Source organism: Cyprinus carpio, chromosome A24 (assembly GCF_018340385.1).
Source record: "Cyprinus carpio isolate SPL01 chromosome A24, ASM1834038v1, whole genome shotgun sequence".
NCBI lineage: Eukaryota > Metazoa > Chordata > Actinopteri > Cypriniformes > Cyprinidae > Cyprinus > Cyprinus carpio.
Window position 1 is genome coordinate 21,584,744 of NC_056595.1, and position 16,619 is coordinate 21,601,362.

Genomic DNA, 16,619 nt, shown 5'->3' on the forward strand with positions numbered 1-16,619 from the left:
GATCACTTAGAGCACTTGTCTGTTACTATTCAGGGTGCACTGGGTAACCTTGAATGCTGCCACCACTGCGATTGCAAGTGAGACAAAACGATAAACCGTGCACTGCAGGCGTGAGCAAAGATTTGACTGGTCTCGGGGTGGTTCTCTAGTGGGTCTGAAACAGCTGCATGCATGAAGAAGACAGCATGAAAGTATGTATACTCTTAAAGGAATAATTCACCCAAAACTGAAAATTTGCTGAAATACTAGTCACTACAGGCCATCCAAGATACAGATGAATTAGTTTCTTCATCAGAACAGATTTGCAAAAATTGTGCATTACATCACTTGCTCACCAATGGATCCTCTGCAGTGAAAGGGTGTCGTCAAAATGAGAGTCCAAACAGCTGATAAAAACATCACAATATTCCACAAGTAATCCACACCATTACAGTCCATCCATCAATGTCTTGTGAAGTGAAAGGTGGCATGTTTGTAAGAAACAAATCCATCATTAAAGGGATAGTTCACCCAAAAATGAAAATTACCCCATGTTTTACTCATATTTAGTGATTTTTTTGTGTTTTTTTTTTTTGCACCCTCAAGGCATCCAAGGTGTATATGAGTTTCTTCTTTTAGGTTTATTCAAGTTTTCATCTGATAGAAGAAAGTCATATACACCTTGAACGCCTTGAGGGTGAGTAAAACATGGGGTAATTTTCATTTTTGGTTGAACTATCCCTTTAAGATCTATCCCTTTTTTATCTTCAAACTGTTGCTTCTAGCCATAATATTGTCCGTAATATTGCTTTCTCCAGTGAAAAAGTCGTCTCGTCTTAATTAAGGAGAGAAATATATGCACAGATCAAGCACCGTTTACAAGTGAAAACAGTCCAAAACTGTTCTAAACAAATTAGTATTCTGGCCAGAAGCAACGATTTAAAGTTAAAAATTTAATACAAACACACAGCTTTTCTCTTCACCAGATGCTAATTGATGGACTGGAGTTGTGTGAATTACTTGTGAATTATTGTGATGTTTTTATCAGCTGTTTGGACTCTCATTCTGATGGCAGAGCTAGGTGAGCTAGTGATCATAAAGCTAAATTTCTCCAAATCTGTTTCCATGAAGAAACAAACTCATCTATATCTTGGATGGTCTGAGGGTGCATAAATGTTCAGCAAATTTTAATTTCTGGATGATGTATTCCTTAAAAAAAAAAACTAAAGGTAGATCAGACAGATCAAGCATTAAATATTCATTAAAGGTATATGAATATTTATAGTATGTCTCTCATTAGAATATAACCTTTATCACCTCAGAAATCATGTCCATGAATGTTTATAAAAACATAAACTCTATTTCTAACTCTAAATCTTCCTACTGTCTTGACAGAATAGCTCAAGACAAAAACTCAACTCCCTAATTACCTGTCTGCATATATTTTTTCTGGTTGGGTTGAGAACTATATCTGAGAATTTTCCTTTTGTTTTCACTATATCAAACCATGAAACAAAAGACAGGCTTAAGAAAGACATCTTTTTAGGTATAGAAAGCCACAAGACATTCACCAGCTGTCTGCAGGTCACATTCAGGTTGAGTCAACGACGCACACCACACAGACACTCCTCCCTCGACACGGCAAACCATCATCACTATATTTAAACAGTGTTTCGTGTTAATGATGCACTATAGGGTGTATGTGCGTAATGAACAATCTGTCGTAGATAATGCTGGCAAAACATTATGATAATGCTGGCCTGTTTATGTTAAAGAATGCAGGTGGCTCTGTTTTCCTTCTAGTTATTTGCTCAGTAAAGCAAATTAAATATGTAACTGATATAATGGATATGAATGAATGTGAACACATACAACACAGATGAATCGCAACGAAAAAGATGACAGCTGACCGTATGACACTTGGACACTTGTGGTGCTAAGTCAAGTCAGTTTTATGTCTACGCTGATTTCGGCATATTGTTTCAAAGCAGCTTTACACAAAAATCTCTTTGGGAGATGCTTGCATGTCAGATATTAAAAAGCTACATCATATTTACATGTTTATTTAAATTAATTATTCAATCACATTAAACAGAGGACAAATTGGGTGCTTGAGGGCATGCAAACCCTTAATTAAAAATGATGGGCGTCCCTAAAGACTCATCTTTGAAGGGCTGCCAGCCCAGGAACAGTTTGATAGACAATGTTTAGATGAGAACAAGGATGTATGTGTTTTATTGCACCTGATGTGAAAGGAAAATCTGACACGGCAAAACGTGCATAAGCAGGCTGTTCTGTGCTCCAGCATCTCTAATGCAGCATCAAAGGCTTCACACAAACATTTGTGTTCTCAAGTTTAGGCAACAAAGCTTCGTTTTCAGATCATTTGGATGGGTGTTCAGTGAGATTCTAAATCTCACTCCTTCAGTTGTCCTCTCCATAATTAGATCTGTCTGAATGGTGACTAATCTGGTTAGAAACACTTATCAGAAAAGCTTACCACAAAGGCAAGTGACGGGTCAGTTAAAATATGTGCATCTATTGTATTGCATTAGATGGAAATCCCAGTACTGCTAGTTATAAAAGCTTACCTGATATTCAACTAACAGGTGGTAATTTGCAATTGGTTCCACTCATTCAAGTTCACAATTCTTCCATCCCTCTTGCATTTGTCATCACTGTCTATGTGAAAACCAGTGATCAGCCTCCGGATCATAACGACCACTAATGCACAGTCTCCATCTGCAACCGCTTGGCAAAATATTCCAAAGCGAGTCCTTTAAACTTGCTCTTAGTATATATTCCCACAGCAGGCGAGACACATCTGTCGTCTTGCTCTCCAGCATCCTCCGCAATCCGAGCCATGCAGCTTTCCATCTACATATCTTCTGCTGTCGCTAGGCATCCTGAGCAATAATAATGACCGGCTGAAAACCACAAGTAGCGATGTCCGATTCGCGAGCGAAGGGTTCTTTGAACCGGTTCTTCTGAATGATTCAATCGAGCCGATTCGCAAAGCGTGTGAAAGCGAAATCAGTCTCATGTGGGAGAACTTTGGCTAAATTCGGCACTCACTGCATCTGCACAATATATACTTTACACTGTCTTCTATTTTTACTATTTATAACAACATGACTTCATGATTTAGTAACCTAGGCTACGTGACATACCGTTTTCACTGGAAATAAATATGGTTCTTCTGCATTTTTAATTCAGTTTTGTGTAAAAATGTCTTTGCTGTCTGGTCAAACAATCAGAGGCTGAAAAAAAACCCCACTGATATTACAGTTCATTCGTCACACTAAAAATCAACAGACAAATTGAGTGCACCAGTCTAGGACACATGTATTGCGCTCACACAGGGTGAATGCAGGTAGCCGCCCTAAAATTGGGTCACTTTTTATCATTCATGCACATATTGGCAGATGTAAAAGACGTCTGAATATTGGAAATGTGCAAAACATAATGCATCATACTTCATAATGCAGAGAAATAGCTATTTTTTTCTAAACAGATATAATTTAGTACTTAATTATATTAGAAATCTATTACTTTCTTACTTTTACTCAAGTAAAAGTAATTCAAAGATTTACTTGAGCACAAGAAAGAACTACATTTTAAATGTTCTAATGTTTAAGTATAAAAAGGTAAAACAAACAACAACATTTATTTATGAAATGAAGTGCAGTAAAAAGTATGATATTAGGCTTTGGAGTGTAGTGAAGTAATGCTTTCCAAATAAAAACACTGATAAACTTTTTAAATTTACTTGAGTAAAGTAAAAATAGTTCAATTCTGTCCGCCTCTGCATATGAAACAACGCGATATTGGCTTAATTAATTGCAAAATGGCTATAAAGAGTAACTCAGCATTTATCTATAAATTAAATGTAAAATAAAACCTCAATCAGCGACATCCGCGGACATTTGTGACAATGAATCGAATTTGTGGTTTTGAACCGGTTCATTTGAAACGAACCGACTCGCTAAATGAACCGAACGTGACTATGGTAATCACAAGAGCTTTTCACGTCTCTCTCTCCTCTGCCCTCTCATTCCGTCATTGTTCACCGACGCTAAGCATCTGTCCGTTTTAGTCTGAATAGATTAGCAGAATATTTATAACTGAAAAGCTGAGGGGGGAAAGACGCGGTGCATAAACGCACGAGAGGGTGGCACTTTAAGGCTCCATCATGCGCGTGCTTCTCAATGCGGTATTATTTGGTGAAGCAGGCAGAGGAACCCACAGGCTCTATGAAAACATTACCCACAAAGCTTTACATAACCAACGATGTTTCTACACAACATTATAAATCACCAGAGATATTTCAGTGTTTAGCAATGTGTTTACGCAAGGAAAAGAGCACAGGAAAGACTCAGAGAGCCTCTACATACTGTTATAGTAAGTATGTAGTAGTCAGTAATAGGCTACATGCAGTCAGCATGTTCTCTATCTGCTGTGGTTTTCTTACTTTTTTTTATCCATCACTGACATGCAAATGGTAATTTTAAAAAGGATAATTAACTTTGCCTCATAAGTAATAACACCCTTTCTTTTTTTCTACTGGATTCTCCATTGATTTTCAGTATGCAGGATATAGGTGTTAAACATCTGGGCTGATAGTGAAAAGGTTACAATTTTGACTCCCACAAGAGGTTATCCGTGAGCAATCTCCATTGTGCCTTTGAGTAAGGCACTTAACCTCAGGTTGCTCCGGAGGGACTGTCTCTGTAATAACTACTGTACGTCGCTTTCGATAAAAGCGTCTGCTACAATGACTCGCTTATACAGTCTCCACAGCAGATTAACATTAATAAAAACCATATATTAGGTCATCAGACATACTGCTGGATATCTATTCCCATTGCACTTTATCTAGAAAGGCTGTTACTATGATCTCTTGAACCAGAGGTAGTGAAGGAGCCTGATTGTGCTGTGCTCACATTTATTTCCCCTCTCTCAGCAAACACAATCCAGGCTCTGTTCGTCCATACATTTATCAGGCCCTGTGCGACTGGAGTCAACAATGCATGTACAAACAATTGTCAAGACTGGTTTACATATTTGCAAATTACAGGCAACTGTTTACAAATAATTAAAAATGCAATACTATATTGGATAGAAATTATTATGCAATATATTATTTTCAGTATATAATGTTTTACTGCAATAAAACAAACTCAATAGTGCTAGACGATATTTTTAACTGTGCTTATACTGTCAAACACAGACTCAGAGAGAAATACAGACAAATGTATTTGTGTCATTGAGAACAGAGAAATGAATGCCCTTGCTTTCACTGCGCAATGAACAAAGGATACTACCTCATTTCTGTAATTGGTTTTGGCAGATAAGAAATCTGTCTTACAATTAAAAATTCCCCCAGAAGAGGAAGAAATCTGCTTAGCGTGCCTGTTTTAATTACTCAAGACAAGAGGCCTATTGAGAGGTGCTTGCTTTATATTCACATGATGATGGTTATCTTTTAATCTGCATTTGACAGTTATTGATTTTTACCTGTTATTCACTTTTCTTACTGATGCTTTTGAACAGAACAGGGTTTTTTTTTGAACAGAAAATGAATCCAAATATAATTTTGTAGAGTTTTCAATCACTCTGTGCCAAATATATATTGGACTCTTGTGGTCTAAGTTGATTCTGATTAAAGTAGACCTTAATCAGGTTAATAAGAGTCATTGAAACAACTCAACTTTCAAAACTGGTTTATGAACTTTTTTGTCTACCGAAAGTTTTTTCGGAAGAACGTTTCGTTATTAAACAACAGTAGGCTACAATCCATTGAGCGCACTGTATTTTTATCCCTCACAGCCTCACAGTTTTCATTAATCCCCATCAAAAATTAAATACGGCGCTACTCTGATTAAGGTCTATACTGAGCAATTATAACCTATCATCATTAACTCTGAAAACACTGTTTGTCCTGTTTTCACTGAAACACCCATCTAAAAGCAGCTCTCCAATTATGAATCGCTTCTAGAATAGCTGCTAGTCTAAGTGTAAAGAGGTGCTAATGGGTTCTATCAGCATAAAAATGTAGTGACTTTGCAACACAATGAATATACTGTGATTCCATGGACACTCAAGGCACACTTAAAAATGCACTGCATTAGACAACTAAATATAAAACACAGTGGCATTTATAAAAAAAAAAACCCCACATTAGAATGAAAAATTTAAAGTTTAACACTCAAATAAAAATTTAAAACAGCGCTTTTTGGACTTATGATTGCTCTAATCAACTGGTTTATTGTTTGTGTGGTCCATCACGTCGAATATATATTTTAAGTAGGCTACATAGTAGGCCTACATTAAATGAACTCTTTCAGAAAAACGTGGTGACATTTTTATGTAGGCCAGCATATTAAAAATATTCTGTCTTAACCTTAATTTAGGCTAATCAAGCCCTTTTCATTGTTTATACATAGAAAAAAATATTACACGAGACCTAATTAACCTTATTTAGAAGCAACTAAATCATGCTATACTAGAGTTAGTCGCGTGAACACAAGAGGGCGCTTGCAAACTGCGATTAAACTAGACGTGCTTTACCTTGAACGTTTATGTTGGATTTCAGTATAATCTGCAACTTTAAATCCATAATTAAATTTATATGTAATAGCTTTATTTGAAAACATCTTTAAAAGCTGTGGATATGAAAACTGACATAACATATATTTAAACATTATTAGTGAGAGTTGCCAGAATGAACACTTTAGGGGAACTCTAGTAAAATTAAACGCCTCCAAACCAACATAAAGACTAATTTTGTAGTTTTTGTTTTAAATATTCACAAATCAATCAGGACCAAGAGTTAACAAGATCTAAATTCCCTTTTAAGGATCACCATTTTTTAAAAAATGGGCTATCCTGCTTTAAACATTCAGGAATAATTGCATTCCTGTGTGCTTCGACCATCTGTGACAAGTCTGAACATTATTTCATCTCCATACATATCCCTAGCGTGAACACCTGTCTTCCTTTCCCTCGGCCCCGCCCCCTAAAGCCACGCCTCTATTTCGATTGGGCCGGAGCTCATGAATATGCACGTTCCGAACGCGAGGCCCCTCCCTTTGCACCTGATTGGAAGTATTTACTTGTTTTTTGCACCGAGGTGCTGGAGTGTTAGAGCAGCTCTGCGCTAGAAGATGAAGCCCTGTCGGACCGAGCAATAAGGATTTCAGTGATTTGACTTTATAAAAGAGAAGAGAGGACCTTTATATCTGCCAGACAACTTTATACGTATTCCAGGATGCCTCGTTCATTCCTAGTAAAGAAGCATTTCAATGCAGCCAAGAAACCGAATTATAGAGAACTGGAGAGTCCAACAGGTAATAAACTTGATGTTTCTAACGCCTAACAATGAAAAGTTGAAGTTAGTTCAACTTTTTTAGTGTTTTGCAAGTCTTTGTTAAAGTTAAGACACTTTGAGTTGCAACATTAAAAAGTTACTTTTATTGAATTGATCCATTGCTATTTTTGCTGTCTTTGTACATGAAGACTGAATGTGGATTAAAACGGAATAATTGCCAACCAAATGATCCTAATAGAAACGGTTTCTGCCGAATAAACTTAAAACTGACAAAATAGCCGTTTAATTTCATCCATTTGGATCTTATTTGATCCCACTTTTAGGATTGTTTCCAAAGTGTCTCATTTTAATATCCAGTGCACATGCTTTAGGATTGTTTTTTGGCGAATGATAACCTGATATCAGTTTTGTAAAAGTATTGTCTGGATGTAACTCCATGTAAAGTGAATTAAATGGGTATTTGGTGCATAACACTTAACTAGAGTTTACCATCAAAGGCATATAAATGCTCTAGGAAAAGCATATCTTTTAAAAAATGAACTTTTTATAAGTATAAATACTCAATTTTCTCAATAAATATGGCCATAAGAGAAAAATGCATTTAAAATAGTTTCAGATTTAGGAATATAGCATGTAACTTCTCAAGTATTTTATGTCAAGTACCCAAATACTGATCCCAGTGAACTAATGCGATTGCATTTCCCTTTTTATTGCAGTGTTTATTTCTCCATATGTGTTAAAAACCCTCCCGGTGCCTGTTATACCTGAAGTGTTAAGCCCGGTGTCGTACAACCCCATTACAGTTTGGACTACCAGCAACCTGCCCCTGTCACCCCTGCCCAGTGACCTGTCCCCCATCTCCGGATACCCCTCGTCCCTCTCGGACACGTCCTCTAATAAAGACCACAGCGGTTCGGAGAGCCCCAGGAGCGATGAAGATGAGCGGATACAGTCGACTAAACTGTCAGACGCTGAGAAGTTTCAGTGCAGTTTGTGCAACAAGTCCTACAGCACGTATTCCGGACTCATGAAACACAAACAGCTGCACTGCGACGCACAGACCAGGAAATCTTTCAGCTGCAAGTACTGCGAGAAGGAATACGTGAGTCTAGGGGCCCTAAAGATGCACATAAGGACACACACGCTGCCGTGCGTTTGCAAAATGTGCGGGAAAGCTTTCTCCAGACCTTGGTTGCTGCAAGGACACATTAGAACACATACAGGTGAGAAGAGCACATAATTGAGTATGTGAATGTGGAAAAGTGCAGATCTATAATGCACACTTTAAGTTCTTGTTGCATGCTATGGATTGAATGCTTTTTTGCACATTTTGTATTTGCATGATGCAGCAGTACTTCTATATGAGCTGACATGACTTTTGTGTTCATTAGGTGAGAAACCCTTTTCATGCCCCCACTGCAGTCGTGCATTCGCAGACCGCTCCAACCTCCGAGCTCACCTGCAAACTCACTCAGACGTGAAGAAATACCAGTGCAAGAACTGCTCCAAAACCTTCTCCCGCATGTCACTGCTGCACAAACATGAGGAATCTGGCTGTTGCATTGCACACTGAGACACACACACACATTCACTAAGTGCCTCCGATCGTGAACGCTGATCTCGGATCTGCTCTTCCTGTCAGTATACTCGTGATAAACTGGATACGAAGCGCAAAATGCATCCCAAAAGCAATTTAAAAATGCACCGCCCCAGGGTCTGAATGAATAAAGTGTTTGTGGAGTCATTCAGAGATCAGATTCCAACCAAGACACAACACGCTAACAAGTTAAACTGACCCAAAACAGCCTTTCTGCTTAAAGTTTGGTTCGTGGAGAACATTCGACACCCTCAGAAAGGAAACGGCACAAAACAAAAGACTGTTTACTGGATCCCTGGTGATCTTAATTCATTGACTAAGAAGCCTTTTCATTTCAGTGTAAATGCAGATTCATGTGCCCGTCATGTGCCTTCCATTTCAACAGTATTTGCCCTGTCTGGGTCGGGTTGATGTGTACTGTACATTTGTTTACGGATATGTACTATTTGGGAGGTTTTAAACGTGTAGCCTCTCTAATAAGCAATAATTTATAGCGGTTTATGCCTGTGACTGAATGTTAAATGGGTAACAGTCACTTTTTGTTTCTTTTTTCTTTTCTGAGAGTTAATCGGTCAGACATTTCACACCATAGATGGTGGCAAACCAATGAGCTTGAGACCAAAGGAATAATTGATGCCATATTTTTAAACAGGGAACAAGTGCAAAATGATGTTTTCTTGCATTAAAAGTATTTGAATTGTTGTGCAATCATAATGCAACAGCAGATAACCAGCACTCTTTTAAATTGGTGTTATGTGGTATTAGATGTTTTTGTATAGTTTAAGTGTTTGGTATGATTTTGTACAAAAAATAAAATTTACACTTTTTGAATTATTTTCAATGCATTTCGATTATTAATTTCGATGGTCCATATCTATTTGGCATCCATACTCTTTGGATAGTTCATGCATGACTTTCTTTATCTGTGGAAAGAAGCTATTTAGAGGAATGTTTCTAGGAGAGAAACGATTCAATGAAAATGAATGGGGTCCAAAACAACACTACTGTTAACAGTATTTTCATTTTTGGGTGAACTATCCTTGAGGCATCCAATAACAATTAGCCCAATGTTTAGATGTGCATAGTCTTTGTAATGATATGCAAATGAGAAGGCCCTTAATGGCACATTAACAGGAACGTTTCTTACCAAAATCTCATGAAAAGTACTATGCTGTTGAATCTGTTGCCAAAGCATGCTGATTTCTTTTTCTTTTCTTTTTAAGCTGAATTAACAGTTAAAGTTTGGAAATTACAGTTAAACATGGTCACGGGTGATGGAAAGAGCTGGTTTTAATATGGTTTGACTCATTCCCACAGTTAACTTGCATTGTGGGAGTTCATCAAAGTGCAGTTTTAAGTATTTCAGGCTGCAAATGTGTTTGCAGTTACTCTGACAGAAAAAGGAAAGAGCAAGTTGCATGAACTAACATTAATTTAAGAGTCACGCTGGTGGAGATGCCATTTATATTCAGGATTCTAAGTTTGTCAGAACCAACTTGAAAAGTCATGGAAATTAAGTGGTCAAAAGATGTGGGAACATCACAAGATGTAAAAGTTTTGTTGTGTATCTCAATGAAATGTCCTAATTTTAAAGTCAGTGGTTTTGTGGCCACATGAACCTGTTCTTGCGAACCTGTTCGGCTCCCAAACTAATCCCAAATGTTACACCTCCTCCCTATGTGGATCTCACTTTGCTGCCAATTTCTCAGAAGACTCCGGGTCTCTGAAGGGGCAACTATGGCAAAGCCAAACTGGCTCTCGCACGTGAAAGTCTTTTACTGGATTATTACTCAGCAACCTCAGTACACAGTGGGAACTCACAATCTATGTTAAAGCCAAACTGGCTCTCGCACGTGAAAGTCTTTTACACCAGACACCATGGGGCACAGTGGGAACTCACAGGACTTGCGCAAACCAGCGGGTATACGTTTTTTAAATAAATATGTGAAAATGTGCTATTTAATGACATTACAGAGAGAGAGAGATTTATTATATATATAAATAATAATTTATTAAATAAATGTATATTTAAAATGTAAAAATGACAAATGTACTATACATTTCTTTATGTGTATGAATAAGGAAAAATAACTGAGTACATGTAGAGGCCTGGTGTGACCACTCACCCTATAGAAAGGTTTTGGGAAAACACTTGTCTCTTTCATGCTCTGTGGTTTTATCTTTCCATGATCTGACTCATGGAAGCATTATTCCAGGTGTTCACCATGACACACCTTACAATCAGACCTCAGGACCCCCTATGATGCCATACAGGTGTTCACATATCTTGTGGCTTTCTGAAGTTTAAATAAATATTATGACTTTTTGTGCATAATATTGACAGATTATTATCATAACAAAACTTGCCCCATTATGTAGCTAATAAGTTTCATAGACAACATGAAATCAAATATGTGGCTTTTAGTTTATCTATCAGCTTTGAGGTCATCAGTAAACCATTCTTGTCCGATTTCTTTCAGTCGTCAGGACAACATGTGACAGAACCTGTTTCTAATGCAATTTGCAAGAACACAGTTTAAAATTGTTCTAACTCTCTGCTCTTTTGTCACATGCTCATTGAACTTTTGATACCCCATGTCATGTCAGGCCTCCCCCTCACAAGACTACCATCACCATGGCTCGAGGACAGATCCGGCAAGGTTACAAAGGAAGTACATTATCTTTGTTAGTCTCTCTCTCTCTCTCTCTCTCTCTCTCTCGCTCTCTCTCTCTCTGCAACCTGCTGACTTCACACTAATGCAGCAGCTACTGTAAATGGAACAGATTCAATTAGAAAGCTGGTTGAAGACCTGTTTGTTCTGGTTAGTGTGTGATAGAAGAAGCTGCAGACCTGCAGAAAAAGATTCTTCTCTTAGTAGCCTGAAAGGTCCATTCTATTGCTGTTAAAGGAATAGTTCACCCAAAAATGAACTTTCTGTCTTCAAAGGAATAAAAAGCAAACATTTTAATAACTTTTTTGCACAAATGCACTATATTGGAAGTCATCCAAAGTCATATCATAGCTATGTGTGAAGAAATAAAAATGTTATTCACTGAAAATAGGTCACTATTAACTGGAAATAGAAGTAAGTAGATCTCCAAACTCCACAGACAAAAGTGAGTCACACCTAAAATCCAAAATAAACTGGATAGTTCTCCCAAAAATAAGTATTCAGTCATTATGTACTCATCCTTAAGTCATTCTAAAATCTGTATGATTTATTTATTGGAAACACACACACACACACACACACACACACACGCACGCGCGCGCAGGTATCTTCTGTGGAACACAACAGGAGATATTTTGAGGAATATTAGCAACCAAACAGTTTTGGTAACTATTGATCTCCATTTTATAGAATGAATGAATGTATAAATAAATAAATTCAATTCAGTTCAATAAAATATAAAATTCAATAAAATAAAATAAAAAATACTGAGACATTTTTCAAATTGCTTCTTATTTAATCAACAACAAAAAAAATAAAGCCATACAGGTTTTTGAACAACATGAGGTTGAGTAAATGACCTAATTTTCATTTCTGGATGAACTGTCCCTTTAAGATGGTACTTGGATTCCAACCAGCTGGTAATACCAGCTTAAGGTGGTCGATGTTGGTATTTGGAACATAGTAGTCATTTTTGTCCACATAATAACCAGCCTGAACCAAACTATGTTTCAAAACACAGATACTTTACCAATTAGCTGGATTTTCCAGAAGTGAAGGACACTTTTATTCCTTGGTTTTTATAGCAACATGCATGCTAAATCTGCATAACACTGAAATGCATGAGAATAACTCATCAATATGGTATGTTAGAACAGTGATTGCTCCAAATAATAATAATAATAATAATAATAATAATAATAATAATAATAATAATAATAATAATAATAATAATAATAAGTAAAAATACATAAATAATAAAATAAAATAATGAGGAGTAATTAGACCTAAAATTTCCCTAAAGCCAATAGCTGAATGAATCTAATTAGCTTCCATTGGGTGAGTAGCCACATTACTAGCCAAAAACAATACTTGTGTCAAATCATATATTTGCACATCAGGAAAAAGGAAAGGAAAGAATCCAGAGAAATCCAAAGAAAACAGCTAGACATGTTTGCGCTTGCTTCTCAGGCAAATATCATTACAATCTTCTGCTAACCTAAGATGTCTGATCTATCATGTGACGAGAACAGGACGCTCACATGCTTCTAAATCAATTACAGTTAATATCAACACAATCATATGCCAGATCCTGAATATTTACCTCTGTTGATGTAATTTGGTTTGATGACCTGCAAGATATCTATCATCCATGTGAGAGTTTCATAACCCCAGGACACCCATACAAAGTACAAATCTATATAGAAATTATGTTTCAAGAGAAGAATATGCCCTTTGTGAACATTATCTATGGATTTTATGCTAAAATGTTTTTCCAATCAATACACCAATCTTGGATTTGAAAGCACCAACTACCATATTCAGCTACACAACATCAACATGCTGATGTTTATTTCTAACATATTATTTCATAAGGGATTTAATTTAAACTGAGCAAAGCCTTATAGTACACTACATCTTTCCATTTACAATTGAATCTAATCAGTTTGTTAGAAAATGATTGTTTTTCTTACACCAGGCAAGTGGCTGATTGTTGTTATTAAGTCTAATGAAACACAATCTAAGGAAAGAGATTTATTTTTAGCCTATTAATGAAGCTGGTCCTCCAGGATGAATGACTTTAATTTCCCACCTTCTAGCAAGTTTATGACTGTTATGATTTTTTCACTGTTATTGCATGAACTTATTTTATATTGCTTACAAGGATGATTATCTCCCAACACACAAAAAACAAAAAGCCGAAAAGTTAAATTTTTGGCAACTGTTAAAGCACTTTTGCACCAAAAGTGAAAATAATAAGCCTCAGGCTGAAGGAAGTGCCTCTGTGGTGACTGGAAAATGTTACTTATTTGAAAAAGTAACTTGGATATTTGGATAAATAGTGTTACTATACTAGTTACTTGAAAAAGTAATCTTTTTATATAACTTACATAACTTGCAATGTATTAGAAGTAAGTTACGTTACTTATTTGAAAATTTTATTGGATAGTTAGTTGTAAATTTAATAGTAATGCGTTACTTTACTAGTTACTTGAAAAAACTCACGTTACATGTAATGTGTTCACATGATCAAGCCTCTCCATCACAGACACCAAACTAAATGGGTTTACCTTTTTCTGCTTAATCTATTCACATTAAATGAATATATTAAGCTGGATATACAATATATCTAACTTTATCTGAATATACACAGTAGATTCACATAATAGCAATATATATATTATATAGTAAGCAGCATATACTATATAGTAAGTCTCAACTGCCTGATTTTTAATTTTGTCACAAAATTTAGCTATATTATTGCACAGCTCTTTATATAAAGTTGGATATATACGTATGTTCAACTTTATCTGCATACATACAGTATATTCGTGTATGGCGAAATATTGTATTGTCACAAAATGTAAACTCTACTATTGGTCAGCTCTAATCTTCTAAATGCGACTATAAGGCATGAAAATATTGAGATATTATAAATATTAACATCATGATTTTCTGAATCATGAAAAGTGCTATATAAATAAGACTTTTTTATTGTTATTGTCAAATTTATTTTTGAAAATGACCAAAAGTTGATTTATTTATTAATTTTTATTCCATCACTTAACCTGAATAGTTTTAGTGCAAAAACCATTAGCCACACCTAATGTTCGAACATTAAAGGCGTTAACACTCAAATTCAAAACCTAGCAAACTGATTGGACCCGTTGTCAACTTCAGATTAAATAGGCTCAAGTAATGCTTAAAATCCCCTTCAGAATGAATCGTGCCTGTTGCCAAATCTATCCTGATATCAAGGTCTATCACAAAACAAAACAGAAATGGGAAGTGATCGATTTACATTTCACAATCAAGCCAGTACCTGCATTTAGCTGTGTAGCCTTTAACCATGGAGACAAAAGAATCTGGAACAAACAAGCCTTAGAAAATATCCACCGCATGATGGTATTGTAGTCAAAAAACATGCCTGAACAGCACCAACCCACCAGCACATGAGGCTCAAATAAACACGGCTGGATATCAGATGTGCCCTTTCCGAGGACCATTTATATAAGCTCTTAAAAAGCATTCATGCATTCTGATTTCCAACGTGATGCCGGTAAATGTAAAATCCACATATGGCCCTGTCAACCGAAGCTCAGTGAGAGACAAAATATGAATCTGTCACTGTGATTGCTTAAACCAGGTCGATGTCGGTTTTTGTCATTTTACTTTCACAAGTGAAAGTCACTCTGAATCAGATGTGCATCAATATATACTGAGGGACAGAAGGTCACATCTTAAGCTGTAGACTGTTTTTATGATCTTATACACCATGTCGTATCCAGAATCGATGTGATAAAGAGATAAGCGATAAAGCTATCTTTTCCATGAAAGTCAGTTCTCTGTCTAACAACATGTAGCATCGAGCAACAAGATGTTTTGTTAGTTGTGTTTGGATAGCTTTGCCCAAAATGAAATCTAAAATCCACAAAAAACTAAATAAACAAAAAATATGTTCTGACTTGTTTTGAGTGTGTTGCATCACACTTATCTTCACTGTCACTTTTCATAACTTTAATGCATCTTCCCTAATAAAATATTAACTTATATATATACATAATCAACATTTCTATTTTGTTGTAGGAATTCTAAAAAATTTAATTTATACTACACTCTTAAAAATAAAGGTCCTTCAAATGGTTCTTCAAGCGATGCCACAGAAGAACCATTTTTGGTTCCACAAAGAACCATTCAGTCAAAGGTTCTTTAAAGAACCATTTCTTTCTTAATTTTTTATAATCTGAAGAACCTAATTTCACCACTAAGAACCATTTGTGAAACAGAAAGGTTCTTCAGATGTTAAAGGTTCTTTATGGAACCATTTAGACAAAAAGGTTCTTCTATGGCATCGTGAAGCACATTTATTTTTAAGAGTGTAATAAACTCTAATGTTCAGGTGGATTACTTGAGTAAACCATGACTAATATTGCTGGCTGAATCAAAAACTCTAGCTCTAGTCATTCTAGTGGCTGGCAAACCTAAAAATACACGGTTCAGATGTGCTCCAGATTGTGTGTTTGTGTGTGATGTAATGTTTGGTGGTGTTGTGTGTTTGTAGCGTTGTGTCTGCTGAGTAACAAGGGCCTGTCGGGTCCAGCTGAAAGATCTCTGAGTCAGGAGGATGTGGCGCAGACGCTCTGCTCCCCCACTCCCTCATGCCAAACTCATGATTGTGTGCCTTGAGGAAACACCACCCGTGCTAGATCAGTCCTGAGCATTGTCTAAGTCAACAATCAAAAGGGAAAAGCCTGGAGAGCCTATCTTTGGCTTGGGATTTATTGGTCTCTCTAGGGAGCAACTTGACAAAATTCCTACAAAGTTGTATAGGACTGCAGGTTGATTAAAGTACATCATTGTGATTAATTAATCACATGTCAATATTTGCTGGGAAAAGTGAAACAAAATTATTAAACACAAAACAATGATACAAAAAAATGCTTTAGAAGTCAATATAAAATGAATTTTATTTCCCTATAATTAAATATAAGCCTATAACTGACATACAGTCCACAATAATTTATTTGACAGATGTTAATAA

General features: G+C 36.3%; 2 protein-coding genes across 2 annotated transcripts in view; one reads left to right on the forward strand and one right to left on the reverse strand.

Annotated features, from left to right (window-relative positions):
- The window catches only part of sntg1 (syntrophin, gamma 1), a 45,129-nt gene extending 42,194 nt beyond the window's left edge, over positions 1-2,935 (reverse strand). Inside the window, exon 1 of the mRNA XM_042714653.1 lies at positions 2,571-2,935. The gene's annotated coding sequence lies outside the window, so the exon portion shown is untranslated. The remainder of the gene's footprint in view (positions 1-2,570) is intronic.
- A 4,166-nt stretch (positions 2,936-7,101) lies between these two features.
- Positions 7,102-9,638, forward strand: LOC109048969 (zinc finger protein SNAI2-like). Its single transcript, XM_042714654.1, has 3 exons — positions 7,102-7,328; positions 8,026-8,532; positions 8,701-9,638. The coding sequence occupies exons 1-3, from the start codon at positions 7,250-7,252 to the stop codon at positions 8,880-8,882; spliced, it is 768 nt and encodes a 255-aa protein (XP_042570588.1). The 5' UTR covers positions 7,102-7,249; the 3' UTR covers positions 8,883-9,638.
- Positions 9,639-16,619: the final 6,981 nt, after the last annotated feature.